The sequence below is a fragment of the Elephantulus edwardii genome, unplaced genomic scaffold, assembly GCF_000299155.1.
Source record: "Elephantulus edwardii isolate Elephantulus edwardi_28Jun2011 unplaced genomic scaffold, EleEdw1.0 scaffold00055, whole genome shotgun sequence".
Taxonomy (NCBI): domain Eukaryota; kingdom Metazoa; phylum Chordata; class Mammalia; order Macroscelidea; family Macroscelididae; genus Elephantulus; species Elephantulus edwardii.
Window position 1 is genome coordinate 16,343,089 of NW_006399805.1, and position 27,404 is coordinate 16,370,492.

Consider the following 27,404-nt stretch of genomic DNA (forward strand, 5'->3'; position numbering starts at 1 on the left):
TCCAGCTCAGCTCCATCTCCACGTGGCACCTTCCTCCCTCCTCTCCTCCTGTCTCACAGACACTTCTCTGAAGGAATCTGCCCCTGTATCTTCTCATGGTAGCTGTTCTCATCTTCAAAGACTATTCCAAAGAAAGTGAAGTTCCCGGGTACAGGGTTAGGACTCGAGTACTTGTCTTCAGGAAAACTCTTCAGTCCTGAACAGGGGATGGGCAAATGTTCACAATGGTCACCCCAGTTCACACACAGCACAGCTACCTGCATATTCAAGCATGTACACACAGACACGCATGCACAGTCACACACACACTGTGCACACATGCATAAAGAAAACCGTGAAAACACACCAAGATTATAACCAGGCTCTTGTCCGGGAGAGCCTGGATCCATGGGTACTTTGATATTTTGACAGGATTTTCACAATCAGCCCACCTCCTCTAAGTGTGTCCACTTCCTCTGCACAGAAGGACAGGACTTAGGCCCCCTCTGGCCATCAGAGCCCTCCATCCACAGTCAGAATGCATCTCGTGTTTAGCTACAAACTGTCACAGCTCTTACTCATGCCTTCTGTCCCAGGTGAGGATTATGTATACTTAACCTCACCCTTGGTTCATCTAGCAGAACTCCTCCGGGAGCCTGGGAGGCCGCCTCCCTCCAGACCGCTGGGGAGGGCAGCTGTTTGTCCCTGAAATGATGCCATTAATATTTACAAGAAATGCTCATTTGCTCCAGTGCTACAGAATGGGATTGCTATCCATCAGCTCGGAGGGGCCCAGCCACCAACCTCCTCCGTGTGGGTCAGACATCAGAGCTGCGTGGATGACGAGAGCCCTCGGTAGTGTCCTGCTGGGTCAGCAGACAGGCTGTACCACTGCCCGCCCACCATCACGGAGGTGCGTGGACTGCCCTGCATCTGCTAAGCCATGTGTGATAACCACAGCACTTCACAGCTTCTGTAAAGAGATCAAGGACTGTTTCAGGAACTTTCCATTGCTGCTGTGAATTCCTCGCCGCTCAGACTCGGAGCTTTCACCTCACGTTCGGACATCACTGGGTGACTTATGCTGGCACCTGCCTGTCTCTGCATCATTAGGCACTGGGGACAAGGCTTTCACACCCCTTCTACTCCCAGAAGCCCTCAAAGGCAGATGGTCCCTCGTCTGTTCAATGTCTGTTGTTGGAGTTGTTTCTATTTTCCTGTGTAGATTACTCCACAGTGGAAACCTTTGAAAATTGCACTCAGTATTTCACCTCTGTGGCCCAAGACACACTCCCCAAGGTGTGGCAGGATGGGCCTGAGAGCATAAAACATGCATGGATTTAATGCTTAGAACTGAGCTGACATCCCAAAACAAACACCAGCACCTCGTTATTTCCTTAATGCCTGTGCTAAGAGTCAGGATGTTTTGTTTTATGTGTGAAACGACAAAAGAAACACAAACTATATGAAAACACACTTAACCCCAAGATTCAGAAGGGGCAGGCAGGAGCCGCAGTGATCCAGCATGTCTGCTGGTTAGATGAGCAAGAAATGCCAGATTTCAAACAAGACCTGGGGAGGAACATGCAGAAGAGGGACTCTCATCCTCTCCTCCTTGGGATTGTACATTTCAGCCAGAAAATGAACTTTTAAAGGTCAAGTGCACATTATCTGCCCAGATGTAAAATGCAGCTCTTCTGTTTAACCCAGTAATGATACTCGAAGTTCTATCCTAGAGGGATACAGAGCGTGAGAAAGGTGTGTTCACAAGAATGGACATCACCACATTTTGTCATCACGAAACATGAGAGGAAATTAAATTCCAATCACAGAGAAATTCCAGCTTAACCATTAGGCTTCCTGTCACCTCTTCCACATCTGTCTCAATGCATTTGCCTACTTAAGGAAGCCTTGTGCCTCTGGTGGCCTAGAGGGTAAGGAGTTGTTCTGCAAACCCAAAGGCAGGGAGTTCAAATCCACCAACTGTTCCTCGGAAGATAGACAGTTGCCCCTTCTGTGAACTAAAGCCTCTGAAAACCTGCTGGAGGGTCAGCTGTGCGTCAGTTCCTGCTTGAAGGCACACAGCAACAGCAACAGCAGCCATATGGCAGAGTTGGTTACAAGTTGCACTACTATCTTACAGGTTAGCAGTTCAAACCCACCCCTGAGTCTATAAGAGGAAGATGAATAATCTCCTCTTGTCAACATTTACAACTTCCCAGTCCTGGTGGAAGGTCACTGTGCTTCCGAGCAGGCTCACAGCCAGTGAGTGGACGTGTCCCATAAGGGGTCTCACGTGGTGAGCATCCTCTGTGTCTGACACATCTCGGTGGGTCTCTCTTCAAGTGCCGCCCACATTGCTGCTGGAGGTGCTGTGGGCCATCGAGCCGGAACCAACCACAGCTGGCCCTCCAGTGAGTTCTCCAAGGCACTCAATCAGGTGGGAGGAGGTTGTCCACCTTCCTCCCATGGAACAGCTGCTGGATTCGAACTTAGCAGTCGGCCACTGGAGCTCCTCCACCCACCTCGTGGTACACGCTGGGCCTTCACCTGTCTTGAAGGCTGAGCAGTATTCCATCATACACATGGCCCTCGTCCTGTTTCCCCACGGCCCACTGGTGGACAGTTGAGTTCTGTCTCCTTTGGGGCTCTTTTGAACAGTACAGGGATGGACCCTGGTGCACAGTGGAGTTTTATTGTGAAGTTTGTTAGAGTTTTTGGATTTGGGACCTGATTTCCCTAGAGTTATTTCCCATGGTTTAATATGACTTCTCCAGTATCGAAATCCACACCTGAATCCCTTGACAACAGCAAGGCCGTGCACGATATAAAGACAAACTAAAGCACCTCAGAAATCCACGGCAGAACCGACTGGGTCGCCCAACAAGAAGAGTCCTGGAGCAGCCGAGACGCTGGCCAGCCAGCCTAGCGTTCCACAGAGAGCCAGCCCAGCATGTGGGGTCTGACCATCTGAGGGCAGCCGGCCCTCCCAGGCATAAATGTGTGCTTCTGAGGCCTGCAAGCTCTAGGGCGCCCTGAAACACAGTAAGCTGAGTGAGTGTATCCCTGCAGTCCTGGGGCCTTCTGCTTATGCTCTGCCACCGGTCATTGCCCCTCCGTCGAGCCTCCTTCCTCATAGAACCAATGCTAACGGAAGAGGGGCCTGGACCACCGCCCTCTGGGCCTCCTTTCTCCTGGAGTGGCTGGTAGGTCCAAACCATCGACCTTACAAATAGCAGCCACATATTAAGAAGCCACTGCACCCCCAGAGCTCCTCAGATCTCACCAGAGTAGGGGTGAGATGAGGCCCACACAGAGACCCTGCATCAGAACAGCGTGGCTCCCACAGCCCCTGGCCAGGGAGCAGTGACCAGCCGTGTACACAGGCTCCAGCAAAGCCCAGACGAAAGAAAGCAGCCAAAACTAAGGAGGCCTGTTAGCTGCAGGGCATTTGATACTGCTGAAAGTTCATTCTGAGAGATTCATCTTTTACTATTTACATTAACAAATTATCATTTTAGTTAACAAAGTTGCCTTAGTTGGTGCAACATTCCTCACAAGACTCCCACTTTGCAAATGGAATGAAACTGAAAGTTTTCAGCTTAGGGGGGTGAATGAGGACCAAGGAGAAGGAAAGCACACAGCTGCCGTAAAGAAACCCAGTCACTTCAGCTCGCAGACTCTCACTGGGCACACGCCTGGTGGTGCCTGAGGTCATCCTCACAGGGCACCATCCTCAGAGGGCATCGTCCTCAGGAGACACCATCCTCAGGGAGCCACATCCTTGGAGAGCACCGTGCTCAGGGGCACTGCCCTTGGGGAGCACCACTCTCAGAGGACACCGTCCTCAGGAAGCACTGTTCTCAGCACCAGCCTTGGGGAGCACTGATCTCAGAAAGCACCTCCTCAGGGAGCACCATCCTCAAAGGACACTGTCTTCAGGGAGCATGTTCTCAGAGGGCACCATCCTCAGGGAGCACTGTTCTCAGCCCTGTCCTCACAGAGCACTGATCTCAGAGAGCACTGTCCTCAGGGAGCACAATCTTCAGGGAGCACGGTCCCTGGAGGGCATTGTCCTTGGAGGACACCATCCTCAGGGAGCACTGTCCTCACAGGACTACAACCTTGGAGCACACAATCCTTGCAGGGCACTGTCTGAGGGCACACAGATGCTTCAGGAGGGCAGTCAGCCTACCTGTCCTTCCCTGTCCTCTTCTCTCTCCTTCCCACCTCTCCCTGCCTTCCTCTCCTATAAAAAGAGTGGAATCAGCTTGAGAGCAGCCCCGTCTGATGCCCACTAACTCCACAAGGGGCAGTGGTCTCCATCAGAACATCCACATCACAAAACCAGTGTCTTCACACTCCCGGGACCTACTGCAATCAATTCTAACACCCACCGCCCTCCCGGGACTCGCTCGCTCCTGCTGGGTCCACTCAGCCATTGCAGTGTCCACACAGAGCTCACAGGTCATACTCACAGGGTTTACTAGAGCAGTTAACAGGTTACAGTCCAGGTAGGATACAGTCAGGACCTGCTTCTCTACTCAGGCTGGCTTCTCAGACGTGCTCACAAACCCTCTGACCTTCACCCTCAAGGCTCTGACTCAGCGTTACAAAGTTCTCTGGTGGTGATTGTTGTTGTAGTTGTTGTTATGTATTGTCTAGTTGGAAACAACTCATAGTTGACTCTCCAGGGGGTTCTCCAAAGCTGCAAATTACATTAGAGGAGCTTGTTCATCTTTCTCCCAAGGAGCAGCTACGGGATTCGAAGTGCCTCCTTTGGGCTGCCCCACAGACCACCAGAGTGCCTCCTTCAAAGCCCCGTCGTTCTTGTTGCTGTTGTTGGTAGGTTCCACTGAGTTGGCTACCACTAAGCGTGTGGACAGCATCCTGCGCCGGGCTCACCACCTCTGATCCGCTCAGACCCTGTTACAGTCACTGTCTCAGTGCATTTTGTTGAGGGTCCCCCTCTCTTTGGACGGCCCCCCTCCCCCGCCTTTCCCAACATGATGTCTTTTTCCAAGGACTGGCCCCTCCTGGGAACACGCCCAGAGTGTGTGGGATGTTCTCTGAGGACACCTGGCTGCACTTTCTCCGAGACCGGGTGGTCAGTTCTTTGTCAGTCCTTGGGATTCTCAATACTCCTCTCCAAAACCGAAACTCAAAGGCATCAATTCTTCTGTCATCCTTATTTCCAACTTAGGCATCCAAATTTCAGCTGCATAACAAGTAATTAAAAAGGCCACATCTTGAACCAAATGTGCATTAGTCTATAAATAAACACTGTTGCTCTGTAGAACTCCGGAGAGGTGCTTGACAGCAAATTTTCCCCAGTGCAGCATGTCTTGGTTTCTTGACTGCTGTTACCGTAGGGGTTAAATTATCACGGATGATGAAATCATTGGCCCATTCAGTCTTTTCTCCATCTGCTGTGATGTTGTCTGTTGGTCCTGCCATGAGGGCATCTGCCCAGCCCTTCTGTGGGCCTGGGTAGGAGCCCCAATTCTGTAAGATGACAGTTGTAGTCTAGCTCAGTCTCATTTGTCTCTGAGTCTCCACCACAGTGGCCACTGCTCTGCTTTCAGTCACTTGGTCTCTATCTCAGTGTCCAGCTCGCTTCTTTCTTGGAGGGAGGGAGATTTCCGTAGTCTGACTCAGAGCTTGCTCACTTTAAACCTAGTGGGATGATAAGACTGACTCATCTCCTCATTAGATGTCTGCACATCTTATTTGCATGTTCCCATCCAAAAGTGTTATTTACTGACCTCATTCACATTATTAGCATAGTCCCACCCAGTCATTCGGTGACAATGCCAATAGCTAGGAAAGCCATTCTGAACATTCACACCCCACACCCCCCTCCCTCCTCTCTTTCCTCATAGAGAGCAGATGACCTCAGGGAGGTGTCACAAGAGGGACACCCTAAGGCTCTGCTCATCTGTGAAATGTTTCCTATGTTTGTGTGCACATCTAATCCCACGTTGGTTTTCCAAAGGTGTTTGTGTGTATACAAATATGTCATGAATTTGTCCTTCATTTTATATCTATCTATGCATCAAACAAGGTACACCTGATCCAGTCTTTGCAATTGCTCTCTATGCATCAGAAAGCTGGACAATGATTAGGGCTTATAGAAGGAGAATTGATGCCTTTGAGTTGGAGAAGAGTATTGAATGTACCATGGACTGCTAGGAGAACAAACAGGTTCATCATAGAGAGGGTGAGACCAGGTTGCCCCTTGGAGGCTTTATCTGATATACTGTGGACATGTTGCAAGGAGGGACCAGTTCTTGGAGATGGAGATCATGCTTGGGAGAGGGGAGGGACAGCACAAGAGAAGAAGAACCTTGATGAGGTGGATTGGTTCAGTGACTGGAGTAGTAGTGGGAGTGGGTGTGTCTGAGACAGTGAGATTGGCACAGGATAGATCAAGGTTTAGGGCTTTTGTACATAGCATCGCTATGAGTTGCAGGTGACTCAACGGCACATAACAACAACACTCCATCAAATAAAAACCTAGGCTACTTGCCATGAGGCTTCCTTGCTTGTACAGAGTTGAGCTTCTCAAAGGGTTTTCTAAGCTGTAGTCTTCACAGACGCAGGTTGGCAGGCTTTTGTTCCTTGGAGCTGCTGGTTGACTCAACCACCAACCTTTAGGTTTATACTTTGTATATTGTGGTGGTGGTGGTTGTTGTGTGCCATCAAGTCAGAATTGACTCGTAACTGGCCCTCCAGAAGGTATACAGAGGCTGTAAATTGCATGGGAGGAGACTGCCCATCCTTCTCCCGTGGTGCAGCTGTGGATTCAAGCCACATGCCTTTGGGATGGCAGCACAACTCTGTACCACTCAGTTCCCTGTACTTGTACAGAAGCTATTTTAAATGTCTACATATAAATGTATATTAAAATGTGTATACACAAATGTAAAACATACAGTTTCTAGAACAGTGAAAAGTAGAAGATTGAATGAACCAGTGTGGTGAAAATAATCCAGGTCTGGTCACGGGGTAATGGGAGCAGCTCCTGAGTGACTCTCGGCGTCTCTGTAGGATCCTGTTCCCAACCACACTGTGGCCTCTGCCATGTGGCCTGTGTCGTGTGGCCTGTGCTGTGAGGCCTTCATCAACAGCCTCAAGAGTGTGGTCTTGGAGACCCTGGAGAAGGTTCTTCTTGGCGAGGCCCTCCCAATGCCACCTGCTGTCGGGGTTGGACACTGACTGCTATCACAGTGCTAGTCACCCCTTGTGGTCACAATACTGGACACCAGCCGATAGCCACATTCTGTGTAGCACGAGGCTCTCCCATGTATGACGTGTCCTGTCCCACCGTGTCCTACACAGCACGTGGTGCTCAGGAGGTAGGGGCTTCTCTCTGATTGGCTGTCCTCTGCACATGCAGACCTTGGACTATGACCTGAGGCTGATGGGTAAGGGGACTGGCCTGGAGAGGCAGGGACAGTGTGGTCACACTGGACACTCGTCCGCCAGGTGCCAGATGCCACCCACCCTGGGTCTGTAGTGTCGGCCAGTGGTAACAACATGATCACAAGCTGGGTGACAGAGGAGACCTAACCCTGTGTGGACTGACCGTGCTGGGTTCCAGGAGTGGACACACAGCGCACTGGACACGGCCTGGTGCCCTCCGAGGTGGAAAGGTCACCATCCCTGCACTGAGGGCCTCAGCTCTACGCTCCTTCCAGGGTGAGGGTCTCCTCAGGTTCTCCTCAGCTTCCAGGAAGGGGCAGGAGAGTGGAGGGAGGAGGGAGGAAGGGGTCTGCAGAGAGCAAGGGGCTTGTTCACAGAGAACAGGCCCCTGCCTGTCACTCCATAAATGCTGTCTTTTGCTAGTAGACTTTTTAATTTGCAGGTTTCCACATTTGTGGTACCTGGTTACTTTCTTCATAGAATGTTTGGATAAAAGGATAGTCCTTGGTCTCTTGGGGCTATGGGGACCAACGGCCACACCTGGAGACCCAGAAAACAAAAACGTGTCCCCTCACTGCTGGGCCGGTTGGTAACCAAGATGGGCAGGGCAGTGCTCCTGCAGTCGTCCGGTGACAAGCCTGCCTGTCTCTCACTCTGGGCCCAGCCTTCTGGGCTGGTGGCTGCATCACTGTACCTCCCCTCCTTACATAAGACCCCAGGCAGAAGGAGATGTGACCCAGCCTGATGTGGGGGCCAGGCTGATAGCACCTGCAGAGACCCCATCCCCAAACATGGTCACATTCAGAGCATGAGGACAGGGATGTGAACTCACTTTCCAGGAGGGTGATTCACCCCACACTGTTCCCTCACATGGACACAGGGCCAGCATCTGTTCTGAGCCTGTCTCACAGCAGCCTGTCTCTCCTTGTTCCCACAGATGTCGGCGCATTTTTTGAGGAGGGCATGTGGCTCCGGTACAACTTCCAGGCCGCAGGGACCAGCACCCGGGAGTCCCCAGGCAGGGCCGAGGGGACTGACCCGCAGAACCTGGCACCCGACCTGGCCCAGGAGCAGCTCAGCTTCAGCTTCAGCACCTCCAAGGCACCCTGCATCCTGCTGTATGTCAGCTCGCACACCCCCGACTTCCTGGCCGTGCTGCTGGCACCCACCGGTGAGGCACGTGCGCGCAGAGCGAGGGTCACTCGAGGTCCGTCCCAATCCCCACACAGGGTTGGGGGAACGCTGAGGAGGCCGTGGGGACAGTGAGTCACCAAAGCGTTGTCAGAGTCCCCGAGTTCACAGCAGGACCTCAGGCCTGGGCTTTGTGATTACGATGGAGGGAGCTGGGTGGTGAAGTATATTATGGTTGTATGTATTGGCTGTTAACCAAAAGGTCGGCGGTTCAAATCCATCAGCCATGCTGAGGGAGAAGAATGGAATGGTCTCCTCCCATTACAGTGCTGACGTGCTCTCCTTAGAGTAGCAGCCACGTAAAGGCAAAAAGGCATCCCTTGCCCGGGAACAAAACCCAGTAGACAAGAAAGGCTAGGATGAAAGGATTCGTGGAAACTGGAATCACAGAGAGGAAGCATGAAGAGTTCGGTCACATTGAGGATGTTGCCATTAAGGCCGTTAAACAAATGGTGTGTGGATGCTGGAATGGAAAAACTATTTTCTTCATAAACTTCACTCAAATTACAGTAAAAAACAATTTGTCTCAGGAACCCCATGCAGGGTCGCTACGAGCCAGAGCGATGAAGAGACCGAGAGGATTTACCATTCAGGGGTTCTAAGTGGCACAGCTGGCTACGCAGCCTTAGCTACAAACCTAAAGGCTGTCTGTTCAAGCCCCCCAGAGGCACCTCTGAAGAAGGCCTGCTGAGCTGCTTGGGAAGGGTCACACGAAGTCTGTGGTGCACAGGCCTCTCTCACCGGGGCCTGCGGGAGACGGAACAACTCCGCACCGGCTGGTTTGGCTGTACTTCTGGTAATTTTTACCTGTAATTAGTACTTTTTGTTTGTATCAAACAATTAGATTCACTTCTAAACTAAGAGATGAGATTTGGAGTAGTAAACATAACTTTATAAGCATTAGTAACTTTCCTACAGAACAAGTCACTCTTCTTAGATGTCACAGAGACTGCTGCGATTCAGTGACCCCACGCACAGCCCTGCCTGGCCGGCGATGTCCACACCGACGCTGCTGTCCTTGAGCCCATTGTTACAGTCACCATCAGTCCATCCGCTTACGGCTCTTCCTCTCTTTCTCTGATCCTCACCTTCCCAGCATGACGTCTTTTTCCAAAGACTGGCCCCTTCTGACAACATGCCCAAGGATGGAGGCCCAGTTCCACCTCCTTACCTCAGCATCATGGTAGACAGTGAAGAGACTGAGATTGTTAACAGCTTCAGCCTGTTCAGCTTCACAATCAACACTCTTGGTACCAGCATCCAGGAAACCAAAATACTAATTGCATTGGGAAAGCCTGCTGAAGAGCAACAATATCAGCTTGGAGACTAAGGTGCGCGTGATCTAGGCCCATGGTCTTCTAAATCACTTGTTATGCATCAGAAAAATCGACAATGGCTAGGGATGATAGAAGGAAAATTGATGCCTTTGAGCTGTGGTGTTGGAGAAGAGTATTGAACATATCATGGACTGCTAGGAGAACAAACAGGTTCATCCTGGAGAGGGTGAGACCAGGCTGTTCCTTGGAGGCAAGGATTCTGAAACTCCATCTGACATAGTTGAGGTTGTGTTGTAAGGAGGGACTAGTCCTTGGAGAGGGACATCATGCTTGAGAGGGTGGAGGAACAGCACAGGAGAAGAAGACCTCAGATGAGATGGATTGATTCAGTGACTGCAGTAGTGGGAGTAGGAGTGTCAGAGACAGTAGGTTGGCTCAGGATAGAGCGGGTATCAGAGATGTTATACACAGGGTCACTATGAGTCGCAGGTGACTCGACGGCACCTAACAACCTCAAGGTGCTTACACTTCCTCCAAGACAGACTTGTTGGTGGTGACAATCCACGATGTACTCCATCTCCGGCACCAACACAATTCAGACATCAAACTTTAATGAAAAATAAAAAACATCATCTTAGTTAACTAGTACTGTTAAAAAAACATCACCTGCAGATGACTTTAACAAACAAACGTGGTTTTGCCTGGGGTTGGCAGCTGGACATCCACAGTCTGGGCTCCAGGTCCAGGGGAGTCACTGGGGGTGTGGGGTGTGCACGTGCACACCCTGAGAAAGATCCTGGTCAGCTTTATGTTCCTCTCTCCTTTTATCTCTTGTGAGAAACTGACTCAAAACACACCTTCCAATGTTTCTCATCAGATATTTACTTGGAAAAGTTTTAATTACTTTTAATTACTGGCATCTGTATTTTAAGCTACATACGAATGTATGTATTTGACTCCAATTTTCTCACCATTAGAGATACTTAAGTGAAACTTGTAAATAAAGCAAAATTTTTTAAAAATACACCTTCCACTGATCCTACTTCAATAACTTAACACAAAACTAATTCCTAAATGGGATTGAACCATAGGTGTAGAGGAGACATAATTCAAGCCGTAACAGACATTTTCCTGAATATCCTCAGAATTCTGTATACACAGCTGTATCCCTGGGACAGTCAGCCAGCGGGCATCACGTCCACTCCAGTGCCTGAGCCTCGTGTTGGGGGGAGCACAGCTGTGCTTGTGGGATCTCCAGTGGCTGTTGTTAGCCCGACTTCTCCTCCACGTCAACTTGTGTGGGACAAACCCCCAGCCTTCTAGTGAGCAGCTAAATGCACTAGCCATGTCCACTAGACGCTCCGTCCCTCATGTGTTGTTGTCAATAGGTGCCCCTGAGTCCACTCCACCTCAGGGACTCTGCAAAACAGCACACCCACATCCACACCCACTGCCATGTTTCAGCCTCTCGCTGTCCCCACTGTGTCAGTTCATTTTGTTGCACGTCTTCCTCTTTTTGTTACCTCCTACTTCGCAGTCATGATGGCCTTCTCCAGGTACTGGTCCCTCCGATAACATATCCACAGCATGTGAGCTGAGTCCAGCCATCCTCCCTTCTAAGGAGCATTCTGGCTTCTGGCTGTATGTTTACGAGACAAATTGATTTTCTCTTCTGGCAATCCATGATATACTTACTGTTCCTCGCTCATACCATAATTCAAAGACGTCAGTCCTTTGATCTTTATTTGTGGCACAACTTTCACATACTTGTAAGATCACTGAGCACATGATGATTCGGGTCGGTCCTCAGAGGGACTTTACTCCCAGCAGGTTTGCTCAGTGCAATGGGCTGTTTCATTTCTTGGCTGTGGCTTCCGTGGACGTTGAATGTGGATCCAAATAAAATGAAATCTCTGACAAGTTCAATATTTTCTCTACTTACCATGATATTGTTTACTGGTCTTTTTATGAAGGTATTTTGATGTGGAGATATAGTCTATACTGAAATGTTTGAGCTCATCAGTAAGTGTTTCAAGTCCTCATCACTCTCAGAAGCAAGGTTGTTGCATAACTCGCGTTGTTGATGAGACTTCCTCCAGTCCTAAAGCCACATTCTTCCTCAGAGTCCAGCTCTTCAGATGATTTTCTCAGCATACAGCGTGAACAACTGTGGAGACAGGACAGCCTGATGCACCCTCTCCCGGTTTTGAACCACGCAGTGTCCTCCTCTTGCTCTGTCTGGACAGCTGCTGTTTCTTGGTCCATGGACGTGCTTCCCACAGCAGGTTGGCCTTCTCCCCTTGTCATTGCCTGATTACATGCTGCCTCCTGAGATGGTTGAACACTCACTGTTCTTTCTGGGGCAGAACTCTCGATTCTGCCATCTTTCTTTGATCCTCCAGCATTTTCAATTTTCTGTCTGTAGAATCTTAAAATATTGCAACTGAAGGCTGATTTTTCCCTTCAATTCTTTCATCTTAAGAAATGATGAGAAAGTCCTTCTCTTTGGGTCTTCTAACTGCAGGTCTCTGTACATTTGATTTTAATGCTTTACTCTGTCTTATTGAGTCATCCTTTGAAATCTTCTGTTCAGCTGTTTTCTTTACTCCCTGCTTCCACCCACTTTCATTAGGAGCAAGTTTCAGAGTTTCGTGGTGGTGGTGGTGGTGTTGTCACCTTTGACTCATGGCAACACAATGGACAACAACAGGTCTGACCTTACCCTACCCTATGCCGTCCTCACAACATGCTCTCTGATAGGCTTCAATGCATTGCTAGAATCACGATATCAATCTGTTTTGTAGAGAGTCTTCCTCTCTTTCTCTGACCTTTGGAAACATATCAAAAGTAAATGAGACAAAATTTCACCATCCTTGCCTCTAAGGAGTTTCTTGGTTGCACTTTTTCCAAGATAGACCTGTTTGTTCTTTTGGCAGTCTGCGGTACTCTTCTTCAGTTCCACAAGTCAAGGGAATTGATTCTTCTTCAGTCATCCTTATTCACTGTCCAATTTTCAGATGCATAGGAAGCAATTGAAAAACCTATGGCTTGGATCAGTTGCACCTTAATCTTTAAAGTGGCATCATTGTTCTTTAGTACTTTGGAGAGATCCTTGACAACAGAGCTCTTTGGGCATCCATTTTTGGTCTTTTCATTTTCTTCTGTCTTTTCAGTGACCTTCTGGTTTCTTCATTCATGGTATCTTTGATGTTATCCCACAACCCATCTGGTGGTTAATTTTCAACATGTCAAAGCTCTTCCTGTGACCATCTCTGAACTCAGATGAGGTATACTCAGGATTTTGCTTTGGCTCTCAGAGGGTTTGTTTTCATCCACTTCAATCAGAACTTGCATATGAGCAGCTGATTTTCTTTCTCCACATATGAGCAAGAGCCTATGGTGATGAAGGAAGAAGTTCAAGCTGCTTTGAAGGAAATAGCAAAAAATAAGGCCCCAGGAACAGATGGTATACCAATTGAAGTATTCCAGATAACAGATGTTGCCCTGGATGTGCTCACCAAGTTGTGCCAAGAAATCTGGAGAACAACCACTTGGCCAACTGACTGGAAGAGATCTATATTTGTTCCCATTCCGAAGAAAGGTGACCTGAGTGTGGAAACTACAGAACAGTGTCATTGATTTCACATGCAAGCAAGATTCTACTGAAGATCATCCAAAAACTATTAGAACAGCACATCAGCAAAGAACTGCCGGAAGTCCAGGCTGGGTTTAGAAGGGGTCGTGGTACTAGGGATATCGTTGCTGATGTTAGATCGATCTTGGCTGAAAGCAGGGAATGCCAGAAGAATGTCTATCTGTGTTTCATTGATTATGCAAAGGCATTTGACTGTGTGGATCATAACAAACTGTGGCTGACTCTGAGAAGAATGGGAATCCCAGAACATTTAATTGTGCTAATACGAAACCTATACTTGGACCAAGAGGCAGTAGTCAGAACAGAGCAGGGTAACACTGCATGGTTCAAAATTGGGAAGGGTGTACGCCAGGTATGCATCCTGTCTCCATACCTTTTCAACATGTATGCAGAGCAGATTATCCGAGAGGCGGGGCTCTATGAGGAGAATTGTGGCATCAGGATTGGTGGAAGATCTATTAACAATCTCCATTATGCAGATGACACAACCTTGCTTGCTGAAACTGAGGAGGACCTCATGCACTTGCTGCGAAGGGTCAAGGACTGCAGCCTTCAGTATGGACTAAGGCTCAACGTCAAGAAGACAAAGATTCTCACCACTGGACCAATTAGCAGCGTCAGGATGGATGACGAAGAGATTGAGATTGTTCACAGCTTCAGTTTGCTCGGCTCCACAGTCAACACTCTTGGCACCAGCAGTCAGGAAATCAAAAAGCGTATCGTGATGGGAAAGTCTGCTGTTAGGGACCTCTCAAAGGTACTCAGGAGCAACAGTGTCTCTCTGGAGACTAAGGTGCGCCTGATACAGGTCATGGTATTTGCAATCGCTTGTTATGCATCAGAAAGTTGGACAATGACTAGGGAGGACAGAAGGAGAGTGGATGCTTTTGAGCTGTGGTGCTGGAGAAGAGTACTGAATGTACCATGAACTGCCAGGAAAACAAACAGATTCATCTTGGAGAGGATTAAACCAAGCTGCTCCTTGGAGGCAAGGATTCTGGGGCTTCGTCTGACATACTTTGGACATGTTGCCAGGAGGGACGGGTCCTTAGAGAGGGACATCATGCTTGGGAGGGTGGAGGGACAGCGCAGGAGGGGAAGACCCTCTATGAGATGGATTGATTCGGTGACTGGGGTAATCGGGATGGGTGTGTCAGAGGCGGTGCGGTTGGCGCAGGATAGAGCAGGGTTTAGAGCTGTTGTGCGTAGGGTCGCTATGAGTCGGAAACGACTCGACGGCACATAACAACAACAACAACAACAGCTAGTTTCTGGCCTTGTTCTGAATGATAACACATCCTAGTATTACTTACAAAAATGAAACTATGAAAGGACCTAAAATCTAACCTTAGTAAAAAAAAAATCCGAAACTCAAACTCACTACAATCCTGTTAAACCCTAGACCTTCACTGGGTGTCCAGGGCTGTGCAGATTAGTGGTCAAACTCTGTCCATCATTCCCTCAGAGTTGCTGGTGAATTCAAACTTCCAGAAATATAAAGGCTTTAACAGTAACAGCTAGTTATGAACTTTACCTTCAGAACTCCCCATCCTTAGTAAAATAGTAGAAGATAGTCACTGTGATATGAAATATGATGTTATTTCTAAGAATAATCTTTATTTATTATAGTTATTGGCATGGGAAATTTTATATCTAATGCAAAACAAAACAAAAAGCTCAAGAACAGCCTTGATGGAAAATATCAGTGTAGTTCTGGAAAAACATGTACAGAAAACGTGTAATCACATGAATCTACTATAAACCTGTTGGCAGCTCAAGGGGACTTTTCCTCTTGAGTGGTGTTTCCTCTTGTACATGTGTCAGGTGTTTCCAGAGCCAGGTCAACTTTCCAATAAGGACAGTAGTGGAATCAGGAAGTAAGAGGCAGGAAAGGACGTAGACTCCTCAGGAAGAAGGGGTGGAAATGGATGTGCATATGGAATCAGGGAGGAGGACAGATGGACAAATGGAATCAGAAATGGGGGGATGGGAAGTACATATGGAATGGGAAGCACTGGAAGTGTGCATGGAATCAGGGAGAGGGGTGGGAAAGGATGTGTGTGAGTTTCCTAGGGCTGCTCTCAAGTACTTTCCTCGGATTCCATGCTGAGTCCAGAGCCAACTTCTGATCTAGTGTTTCCCAATACCATTCGAGTCACCGCTTGATGGAAAGTTATGGTATGGACAGATACAACATGTTTTAAGGCCACCAGGGTGACCTTATCACACTCACCTTCCACAGGCTGCTGACATTTGAGAGGAGCCAGCGCTAGCACCCCTGTTGTTTATGAGGGAAGCTAAGAAGCTCTATCCTGTCTCTTATTTTACTTGGCTTCCCCTTAACTGACTCCCTACATTCAAGGAAGAAGTTCAAGCTGCTTTGAAAAAATTGGCCAAAAATAAGGCCCCAGGAATTGATGGCACACCAATTGACATATTTTAACTAACAGATGCTACCCTAGATGTGCTCACCAAGTTGTGTCAAGAAATCTGGAGGACAACCATCTGGCCAACTGACTGGAAGAGATCCATATTTGTTCCCATTCCAAAGAAGGGTGACCCAACAGAGTGTGGAAACTATTGAACATATTAATATCACATGCAAGCAAGATTCTGCTGAAGATTAGCCCAAAATGACTAGAACAGCACATCAACAGAAAACTGCCAGAAGTCCAGGCTGGGTTTAGAAGGGATTGTGGTAATAGGGATATTGTAGCTAATGTTAGATGAATCTTGGCTGAAAGCAGGGAATACCAGAGGAATGTCTATCTGTGTTTCATTGACTATGCAAAGGCATTTGACTGCGTGGATCATAAAAACTGTGGCTGACTCTGAGAAGAATGGGAATCCCAGAACACCTGATCACGCTAATGAGAAACCTATGCTTGGACCAGGAGGCAGTTGTCAGAACAGAGCAAGAAAACACTGCATGGTTCAAAATTGGGAAGGATGTATGCCAGAGATGTGTCCTGTCTCCATACCTTTTCAACCTATATGCAGAACAGGTTATCTGGGAGGCTGGGCTGTATGAGGAGAAATGTGGCATTAGGATTGGAGGAAAATTCATCAACAGTCTGTTATGCAGATGATACAACCCTGCTTGCTGAAACTGAGGAGGACCTGAAGCACTTGCTGTAGAAGGTCAAGCACTGTATGTAGCCTTCAGTACAGATGGAAGCTCAATATCAGGAAAACAAAGATTCTTACCACCAGGCCAAATTGGCAGCATCATGATGAATGGTGAAGAGATTGAGACTGTTAACAGCTTTAATTTGCTTGACTCCACAGTCAATACTCTTGGCATTAACAGCAAGGATATCAAAAGACGTATTGTGATGGGACAGTCGACTGTTAGAGACCTCTCCAAAGAACTGAAGAGCAACAATGTCAGTCTGGAGACTAAGGTGCTCCTGATACAGTCCATGGTCTTTGCAATCACTTGCTATGTTTCAGAGAGCTGGACAATGACTAGGGATGATAGAAGGAGAATTGATGCCTTTGAGCTGTGGTGTTGGAAGAGAGTATTGAAGGTATCATGGACTGCTAAGAAAATGAACCGGTTTGTTCTATAGAGGGTTAAACCATGCTGCTCATTGGAGGTAAGGATTTTGAAGCTTTGTCTGACATACTTTGGACATGTTGTAAGGAGGGACCAATCGTTGGAGAGCGACGTCATGCCTAGGAGGGTGGAGGGACAGCGCAGGAGGGGAAGGCCCTCTATGAGGTGGATTGATTCAGTGACTGGGGTAATCGGGATGGGTATGTCGGAGACAGTGAGATTGGCACAGGATAGAACAGGGTTTAGGGCTATTGTACATAGGGTCACTGTAAGTCACAGGCGACTTGACGGCACATAACAACATCAACCACAACATGCAAGGGACTGTCCTTCCATCACTACCAAGCCTTTAGTGGTGCCCCCAGGAACTAGGAATGAGTCCTTATCCTGAAGCCCTCCAGCCAGGCCCATCAGCCAGCAGAGCCTGTGGTTAGAGCGTGGACGTAGAGTTGTGCTGTCTAAGACGGACCTTGCCTCTGCCATTTGCAACTCTGCGTACTGGGTTGACCATTTCCTCTCCTGCAGAGCAATGTGTCCTGTCTCAGTGCTGTGAAAGTTCAGGGGTTACACCTGTAAATCACCTGAATAATCGCTGTGTGTTAGTGCCTTTCCTCTCCAAAGCCTCAGACTGACGGAGCACTTCCAGCAAATTCTGTATTCCGTCCTCTTCCTTCCAGGAAACTCCCTTCACAGGCCTCTGGGACTTTTCACCCTCGGTATCACCACCTCCTCTCTCTCAACCCACCCACTGGGTCTCACTTCCTCCCAGCTCCTTCCCTCCCCCGGAAATGCCCTGGCACCAGCCCGTCCCAGTGTCGTCCATGCACCCGCCTGTCCCAGTGCTGTCCATTTGGCACTGGGTGCACTGTTGTTCTCTGTCTTCATGATGATTGTGTCCTGTCTTCTAAATGAGAGGGACGCTCCCAGCCCACCACCTCTTGCCTCCCCAGGTGCATAGTGAGTGTGCCGACAGCTCTGGCAATGGCCAGGAGGACATCTGTCTGTTGGGCTCCTTGTTTGATTTGCCATGGTCAATCACAGAGACTCTGCTCTCATTCTCCCAGGAGGAACAGGGCACACAAGATGGGAACAAGTTCTGACATATTACATTACATAAAACATTTTACATTAATGAGCAAATGTTCAGATTCTGCTTACCACCATGTAGTGGTTTCTGTCACTGTTTTCTGGAAAGAACAAATAAGTCCTTTAAATTAATTATTTAAGAATATGCCCATTACAATTTATTGATACCCACTATATATAAATTTCAAGTTCCAACTTATTTTTTTTCTTTACAGCAAATTATCTCTTTTGCCGTTAAATGAAGCAGTTAGAGAAATTTTCAATCATATGTCCTGTGTCCAAAAAAGCCAGAAAAGAGAAGGCAGCAATGGCAACAACGTAGAACTGGACTTTTTAGCTCTGGGAGCAAACAGGGACTGGACATCTGGACAGAGGGAATGACCCATTTGCATAATCCCCATTCATCAGTCTGAAGGCATCAAAGGCAGGCCCACCTCTGGCTTATCTTTGGTCTACAGGCCAGGCTTCCTAGGGGACAGGGACAAGTGTTGGTATTGGAAGTGGACTCTACACAAGTAGCCAGCCAGCCAGCCTGGTGAGACCTCAGGGCAGCCGGTCCAGCAGTGCCTGGCATGGGCCCAAGTGTATGCTCCAGGGAGACAGGGGAGAACTGGTGAATTGATATGACTGCAGGGCGTAAAAGAGCCCAGGCTTCTCTGATGCCAAAGGACCAGATAGGATCAAAGGAGAGAAGAAGTGCAATAAGCTTGTTTCCAAATTGCATGATGATCTATCTCACCACAAACTAGAAATTATTTTATGTCACTTGGGTGAGATGATAAGGGGTGGGGTGAGAAGCATCTCAAGAAGAGTGCCCACACGTCCAAAGATCCTGTGGTAGAAACACCTCAGTGTAATCCAGAGACCAAGCCCAAAGTTTCTGAGAATGAACAGTGGGAGATGACCCACCGTTCTGGAAGTAAGGTGACAGGAGAATCTAGTCACAGGGGGCATCAGGGTTCTACTGAGAATGTGGTCAGATCATTATCCTGCGTGCAGCTGCAAGTGGACGTATGCAAACACCGGGCAGGAAACAGAAGGGAGGCCATCTATACATTCATTCAACAGATACCTGTTAACTTCTACACACCACACCAAAGGAAAAATACCAAGACAAATGTTGGAAGAGACTCAGAAACTTGCTACAGAATGTCAGCATAGCTAAACCAAATGGGAGAAACGATGGCGTAAAGGAGTGGAGCCGACTTAGGGCAGCTTGGGAAAGCATGGTAAGAGAAAATGGAATGTGCAAAGATCTGGAGTTAGAAAACCAGTTGGAAAGGAGCACCGAGCACTTACCAGACTGAAGGAACTGAAGGTGAATTTCAAGCTCTGAGAATGCTAAGGGCAAAATCCACTGCTCAGGAGCCAAATCACGGTGGTTTGCAGATTCCCGTGATACCAGAAGCTATGCTACCAGTCTTCAAACATCAGCAGGTTCACCCCTGGTGGACCGGTTTCACCAGAGTGTCCAACTAAGACTTCTGTGTTAACATGCCATTGGAAAGCCTCTGCTCAGCAGGGAGCATTGCCTGGTTGTTCAGTGCTGGTGCTGAGTCCCTCAGGGGTTGGCTGTTCTGTGCCCTTGAGGGGAACTAACTCAGCCGGGCCTCCAGCAAGTTTTCAAAGGCCCTAAGTTGCCGTGGGAGGAGATTGCCTGTCTCTCCTGAGCAGCAGCTGCTGGACTCAAACCGCCTGCATTCAGGTTGGCCTCACATGAAGCCATTACAGCCCCTCTCTCAGGTTGGAAGGCTTTAAAATTTCAGGCGGGGAAGAACAGCCTCCTCTTGGTGCAGTCAACCTTGACGTTGGGTGGCTGGAGCTCCCAGCCTGTGAGAGAGTTTCCAGGGCCTTGAGTCTGAGTTCTGCTCTATCCCACAGCACCCTAGGAGGATGCCCTGTACCCCAATTCTATCATATCACACTTTGTGGGGAGCCTCCCTGCACGTCATTTCTGGTCCACCTCAAAGCACTCTGTGGGTGCCTCTTCCCTGTCCAGTGCAGACTGTGTTCTTCCCCCTCCACACCAAGCACACAACTAGCTGTGTCCTCCACTCATGGCTCCTTGTGGGTGGGCTGTGAACCCACGTGAGCCAGAGGTGCCTGTCCCGCTTCACAGGGGCGAAACCAAGTGCAGAAGGGGGCGGCAGTGGACACTCAGGAGGAGGGGGCTCGGCAGAAACATCTGGGGAGCTGGGAGCATCGGAATAAGGCTCTGCATGAGCTCGTCACCAATCTCTCGTCTTCCCCACAGGAAACTTGCAGATTCGGTACAACCTGGGCGGCACCCGAGACCCCTACAACATCAACCTTGACCACAGGAACATGGCCAACGGGCAGCCACACAGCCTGAACATCACCCGGCGGGAGAGGACGTTGGTGCTACAGGTGGGCGGCTGGGTGCACAGCATGGGTCCTGGGTGGGGCTGACGGTGTGGGTGGGAAGGGTGAGGGGTGGCATAGGGCTTTATTTCACCAGCATGGTGGCACGAATGGGTTACAGAGCCCAGCACATTCAGCCAGTGAGTCCCTTGCCTATTCGGTCATCCCTGGTGGTGATAAACCACCATGACAGAGATCCAGAGAATGCTATAGGAAATGGAAGTTCCAGGAGAAGAACTACAATCTGGGGAATTCAAACGAGCTTGGAAACACTGTGTGGAGTGGTCCCTGTGAAATTAGTGTCTTCAAAGTGACGTCCTGGGCAGCACTTTGGCCATATGCAGTATGTCAGTTGGTCTCTTGACTCTTGCTTCCATGGCTGGTGACGATACAATTAGCAGTTCCAATGTTCCAACAGGACAGCCCTCTGCTCTTCCCTCCCCTGCCGTCCTCGCTTCAGTTCCTTCTTCCCCAGATACACTGCCCGAGGGCCTGTCTCAGAACAGAAGGGCTGCCACTGGGGGCTTTGGTGAACAGGAGCTTCTCAATTCAGGAAGCTCGTCCTAGAGGAAGGCTTTTTGTGTGACTCGGACAGATTCCTGTCTCAGCTTCTGTAGCTTCGTGTTCTTGCTTCCTCAGAAGTCCCTCCTGGTGTCCACCTTCTAGGCTTTCTCTGTTCTTCTTATATATCAGAAATGATTGGGTTTCAGACACGGCATACAGTGATACAGCCTCACTAACATAGCAGAGGTGCCTGCTGTTCCCCACTGAGATCATATCCACGGGTATGTTGTTGTTATTGTGTGTCTTCAGTGTATAGCACATGATCAAGAACCAGTGGTAACGATGGAAGAAGTCCAACCTGGACTGAAGGCACTGACAAAAAATAAAGATCCAGAAACTGATGGGACAGAAATTGATGTATTTCAGCAAACAGATGCAGTCCTGGATGTGCTCACTATACCTGGGCCAACCGACTGGAAGAGATTCATATTTGTGCCCATTTGAGAAAAAGAATGGAATCCAACAGAAAAGATTCCATGTAAAGTAAACAAAAATCTTCACTACTAGGCCAATAAGTAACATGATAAACACAGTAAAGGTGGATGATGTCAAAGGTTTCCTTTTACTTGGAAATACAATCAATACCTATGAATGTAGCAGTCAAAAAAAGTAGTGCCATATTGCATTGTACAATAGGCAACATCATGATTGATGGAGAAGAGATTGAAACTGTCAACAACTTCATCTTACTTGGATCCACAATTAACACCCTTGGTGCCAGCCGTCAGGAAATAAAGAGATGCATTCCACTGGGAAAATCTGCAGTTAAGGACCTCTCCAAATTATTGAGGAGTAGGGTAAGGGTGGAGCCCTGCTCGAGGGAGTGGCTTTAAAATTGATGATAAGGCGATGGGTCTCTGGGCTGGCCTGAACCTTTAGAAGAATATTCTTTAAAAGGCACAGCAATCATTTGTCTATTTGCTGTACTGAACAACTTGGAGTTGCTGTGATGCTGAACACTACTCCATAATCATGTCAAACACCATAATGGTTAGCCGTTATGTACAATAGTTGGGTGAGCTTCCAGATTGATTCATGTTGGGAAGCAGGAGTGGCATCCACTTCCTAAGCTAGATGCCTCTAGAAACCCTACAAACTCTCTTATGAAAGTACAGAAATTATGTTAATTATAGAACAGAGTTCTGGTCTTTTGTGCAAAGCTTACTCTGAGTCATATTCGACTCAACGACACTTAACCACTGCTGAATGAGACTAGTGCTGTTATATCTGGAGGAACATTCTTCCACTTTGCACATCACTCTTTGTCAATGTGCTGTATGAATTAACCTGGGTTTGCAGTGATGCTGAACCTTGTGCCATGGGGATATCAAATACCATAATGGGTTTCCCATTGTAGACAATGTTTGGTGGCGCTCCCAGTTGTAAAACAGGTTGGGGAGCACGAGTGGCATCCACTTCCTAAACCACATGCCTCTGGAAACTCTATGAACCTGGAGAAACAGCAATAGCTATGGAAAGGCATTAGGTCTTTTGTTCATAGAGTCACTATAAGTCAACCTTGACTTGATGGCAATCAACAACAACAACAATGATGTCAGTTTGAGGACTAAAGTGTGTCTAATTCAGGCCATGGTATTCCCAATCATTTGCTATGATTTTGAGAGATGGACAATGAATAAAGATGATGGAAGAAGAATTGTTGCCTTTGAGCTGTGGTGTTGGAGAAGAGTACTGAACATCCCATGGGCGGCCAAAATAACAAACAAATATGTCTTAGAGAGGGTGCAGCCAGAGTGCTCTTTGAAGGCAAGAATGGTGAGGTTTTGCATCACATACTTTGGGCGTGTTGCTAGGAGGGCTGTTCATGGGAGAGGGACATGATACTGGGAAGGGTGAAGGGTCGACAGAGGAGAGGAAGACTACCGACTGGGTGTATTGACACAGTGACTGCTGTACTGGTCTCTAGTGTGTTGGGAAGTGTGAGGATGGCACAGGATAGGATAAAGTTCAGATCTGTTGTTCATAGGGTCAGTAGGGTCATATTCAATTCGGCGGCACCTAACAACAACAACATGTGCATGTGAAAGCTGGGCATGAATAAAGAAGACCACAATATGGCATTTGAATTATGATATCAATGAAGACATTCACTGCTTAGTAAAGCAGAAATTAATACAAAAGCGGAAAACCTTTAACAAGATGGACTGACATGGTGGCCGCAGTAGTGGGTCATGCACAGCTGTCGTGAGGCCAGAACAGGACCTAGAAGGGTTCCATACCACTGTACATAGAGTGTTAGGAGTTGAAGCTGGCTTTCCACATTACTGTGGAATAAATTTCTGTTTTTAAAGTCATTCCTCTCATTTATATTTCACTCCTGTCTTATATAATTACCCTGTGCATAACAGTAGGGGTAGCATTTGTGACAACAGTGGTAGAAATAGTAATGTTGTTGTTGTTAAGTGCCATTGAGTTGAGTGCGACTCATAGTAACCCCATGAACAAAAAGACCTGAACCTTGTGACTATCATCATTTCTCCATGTTCATAGTTTCCGCAGGCATGTGGTTTAGGAAGTGGATGCCACTCCTCCTTCCAAACCGGAATCAATGTGGCAGCTCCACCTAACACTGTCCATGATGGTAACCATTATGGTGTTTGACACACCTCTGGTACAGTGTTGAGCATCACAGCAACCCCAAGTTACTTCAGTACAGCAAAGAGACAGACCAGTGCTGTACCACTTAGAAGAATGTCCATAACAACGTCAATTCACACCAAGCCCAGGGCCTACTCACTCAGGCCGCACAGCTTTCTAAGTGCAGGCATGCCCACCAGGTACTGGCAGACTGTAACAGTAGTTGTAACAACAGTAGTAGTAGTTGCAGTGGTTGTGTGGTCCTAATGGGAATACTAGTAGTAACTGTGGGAATAACAGTTATAGTAGTTAAAGCAGTTGTAGTAGTTGTAACAACAGCTTTCGTTGGACAAGCTTAATAGTGCTGGTTATGGTCATAATAACAATGGTGGTAGTACTAAATAGTAATAACACTAGTAGTAGTTAGAGTAGTTGTAGAGATAGTAACAATAGCAGTAATTATGCTAGTTGTGGTGGTAAAGACAATCAGTACGTCTTGATTGTATGACATTGTGGTCCTTTTGCTTGATGTCCAACATGCAGTACTGCCCATAATAATAGTTCTAATATATAAATTCCTTTGCCTCAATTTCACAGAGAGAGAATAGATATAGAGAACTCTTCAAAAGATAGCCTGGTGGTCCAAATCCAAGCCTGCCCAATTCCTACACACATCCCTTAGTACCTTACTATAACAGGCTTTAACTGGCCACAAATTATGGTCTTCTCAGGTGCAGTGGAGGACTCTCCTGATGGTGGAAGCCCCTCCTTATCATGATGGACCCTCCTCATAATGGAGGTCTCTCCTTATCATGATGGAGGCCCCTCCTTTAACTCTTAAAGGGGATGGACTCATTTTAACAAGGAGTAAGCTCCTTATAGCAAAAGACTTTCCTCACAATGGAGAACCTTCTCTGTGATGGAGGACCCTTCCTCACAATAGCTGACCCTCACAATGAAGGACTCTCTTCACCAAGGAGACCCTCATCGTGTTGGAGAACATCCCTCCTAGTGAAGAACTGTCTCTCGTATTGGAGGGTTCCTCTCACCATGGAGGACCTCCTCCCAGTAAGAACTGCCTTATGGTACAGGGGCTTCCTCACAATACAGCGCTCTCCTCACACAGGCTGTGAAATCAGTGCAGAAACTGCCTCGGCACAGCTTCTGCAGGTATCGTTAGAAAAGTGTCAGCAGTACAATCTCGGTTTCATAATGCTAGGGGCATAAAGTGTTTAAGATGCACAGGGCACGGAGCTAACAAGCAGCGGGATTCAGAGCCTAATGAGGTTTGTGGAAAAGCATATTCATTTTTTAGATACCAAGCTTCAGAAAAGCTCAGTGCAATGGGAAACAACGTGGATGAGAGACAAGCCGGTGCCACTCCTGGAACCTGGAAACCCTGACTGTTTTAGAGAGCAAGATCTGAGAGGTCCAGCCTCCAGGCCATTTCCCACCACAAGCTCCACGCTCCAGCAACAGCCCCGGCTCTTCAAGTAACAAGAGGAGTGTGGCCTCCTGTCTCTCCATCTTAGCCTCCTTCCCTCTCAGTGGAGCTAGGACTGAAATGAGATGCTGAAGCTCTGATGAATCATTCAAAAACATGTGGCTTCATTGCCCTTGATCTCTCTGCCAATAAAGAACATACTGAAAAGCATATAGATGTAAACACTCCTGAAATTTTAATATTCGGGGTTGTCTGGCACTTATTAAAGGAAATTGCACTGTTGGGAAGCATGGACCTCTTCAGGACAAACACAGCCAAAGGTTTTGCTCTTGAAATTGCATTGATTTCTTCCCTTTGGCTAATCCTTTTTTGTCCCCTTTGGATATCAAACTCCCTTTGTGGTTGGACACTGCAGGAGTCCTGGCCAAGGGGGTGAGAGGAGGGGTGGGGTGAGCCCTTTGGGCTTCCAGCCTCTTCCTCCCACCCTGCTCTCCCTGCTGGGACCCCCTGAGCATGTGTGTCACTGCCCTCCTCCCACGGGATGGAGACTGACCACCCTCTCCAGCTTCATGGAGAACACACGTCATATCTCGTTCATGTCTTGTGTCGTCGTGGTTTGATCCATAGATGTGAAAAAGGGAAGAGAAGGGACTCTGTTTATTGGGAGCCTCCATCTTCCCCTGGGAGTAAGATGGGTAATCACTTCCTGGGTGATTTATAGGCTCATAAACCCGAGCGAGAGTCAGCGACAGGTCAATGCCAACTTGGCAGTTTAATCCACTAATTTGGTTTGTTGATGAGTCACAGTGTGGTTTCCATGGTCCCCGTGTGCAGAGAACCTTATTCACAGTTAGATGCACATCAGAACCCTCATGGTTTCATGACTCTTGCTATGCCTCATCTACGTGTAGGTTGGGCTGTGCACCTATAGCTCTATTGTACTAAGTTTTCATCATTCGGTTCTGTGCAGAGCCTCAGAGGCCTTTCCCAGCCAGCATCGCCATATGGGCTCCTGGGTTTCAACTCAAAGCGCCCCTTGCTTGGTTGGAGGATGGTTGTTGTTGGGATGCTGACTGTTGTCTAGAGCCGTGACTCATGGTAAGTCCATACACAGCAGAAAGAAATCTTCCCAGCCGTGCTCCGTCACCACTGTGGGTCAGACTCCATGACCCTAGAGGCTTTCACTGGCTCCCTCTCTGGCGTAGATCACCAGGGCTGTCTGCCTAGTCCATCTTCACCTGGAAGCCCACTGAGATCCACTCAGAATCCAAGCAACCCACATGCATCCACCTGCCTCCCACAGGGAAGCAAGGATCCTACTGCTAAGCTGCTCCCTTTCCATGGACGGCATCCTCCCAGGAGAGCAGTGGAGGCGTGCGAGGAAGAGTTGACTGAAAAAGACGGCGCTCACATTAACGAGACTTTCTTTAACTTCTTCATGTCCGCCGGTGGCAGAGTCTTTGGCATGCTGCTCTGCCAACCAAAAGGCTGCCCATCTCCACTGGTTCTAACATACCAGTGGCTACGGGACAAAGGGGGCAGTCTGTTCCCTTTCAGACTCACGGCCTCAGAAACTCAGTGGGGTCATTTATTATTATTATTTGGAAATGACTCAATGGCACTGAGTTACTTACATTATTATGTTTGAAACCAGTCAGAATTTGGCACCAGAGCCCATGACCCTTGACTCAGTTCTAACTCTTAGTGACCTGAGGGTCAGTACCATTTCCCACAGGGTCTCCAAGGCTTTAAGTCTCTATGGAAGCAGATTATCTCATCTTTCTGGGTTCAAGCCACAAACCTCGTGGTTAGCAGCCACAAGCTTTATGCTGTGCACCACCAGAGTTTCTAGAACACAAGGGTGTCTAATTCACTTCACCTCTTATTCATCCACTACCCAGCTCACCATGAAGTGAGGACGTTCCAGATGCCAATCGTTCCTCAAACTGGACTTGGATAAAACCAGGCAGCCGTCAACATCCTCCACAGGCTGCTCACCACCATGAAAACGGAATTCAGCTCCAGGGAACAATCCCAAGGAGAACCTGTACTTGAAAGAAGATGAAGACCAGATAGACACCAGCATGCTAACTCACAGGGGTGGGCAAACGTGAGTCTGTAACCCAAGAGAGAAAGATGTCTGCACTTTAGATGGGGGTTTCCTCAGGTCCTGGGAACCAGCCCACCAAACCCTCCACCAGCAGATACCTCAGGGCTGGCTCCTCCCAACCTGTGACCAAGAGA

The 27,404-nt window shown here is 48.1% G+C and overlaps 1 protein-coding gene across 1 annotated transcript in view; it reads left to right on the forward strand.

The window, feature by feature from the left end:
* Window positions 1-27,404, forward strand: part of CNTNAP2 (contactin associated protein-like 2) — a 1,206,610-nt gene that overhangs the window by 1,113,227 nt on the left and 65,979 nt on the right. Inside the window, exons 19-20 of the mRNA XM_006887275.1 lie at window positions 8,342-8,575; window positions 20,427-20,560. Coding sequence (XP_006887337.1) covers window positions 8,342-8,575; window positions 20,427-20,560 — 368 coding nt within the window. The remainder of the gene's footprint in view (window positions 1-8,341; window positions 8,576-20,426; window positions 20,561-27,404) is intronic.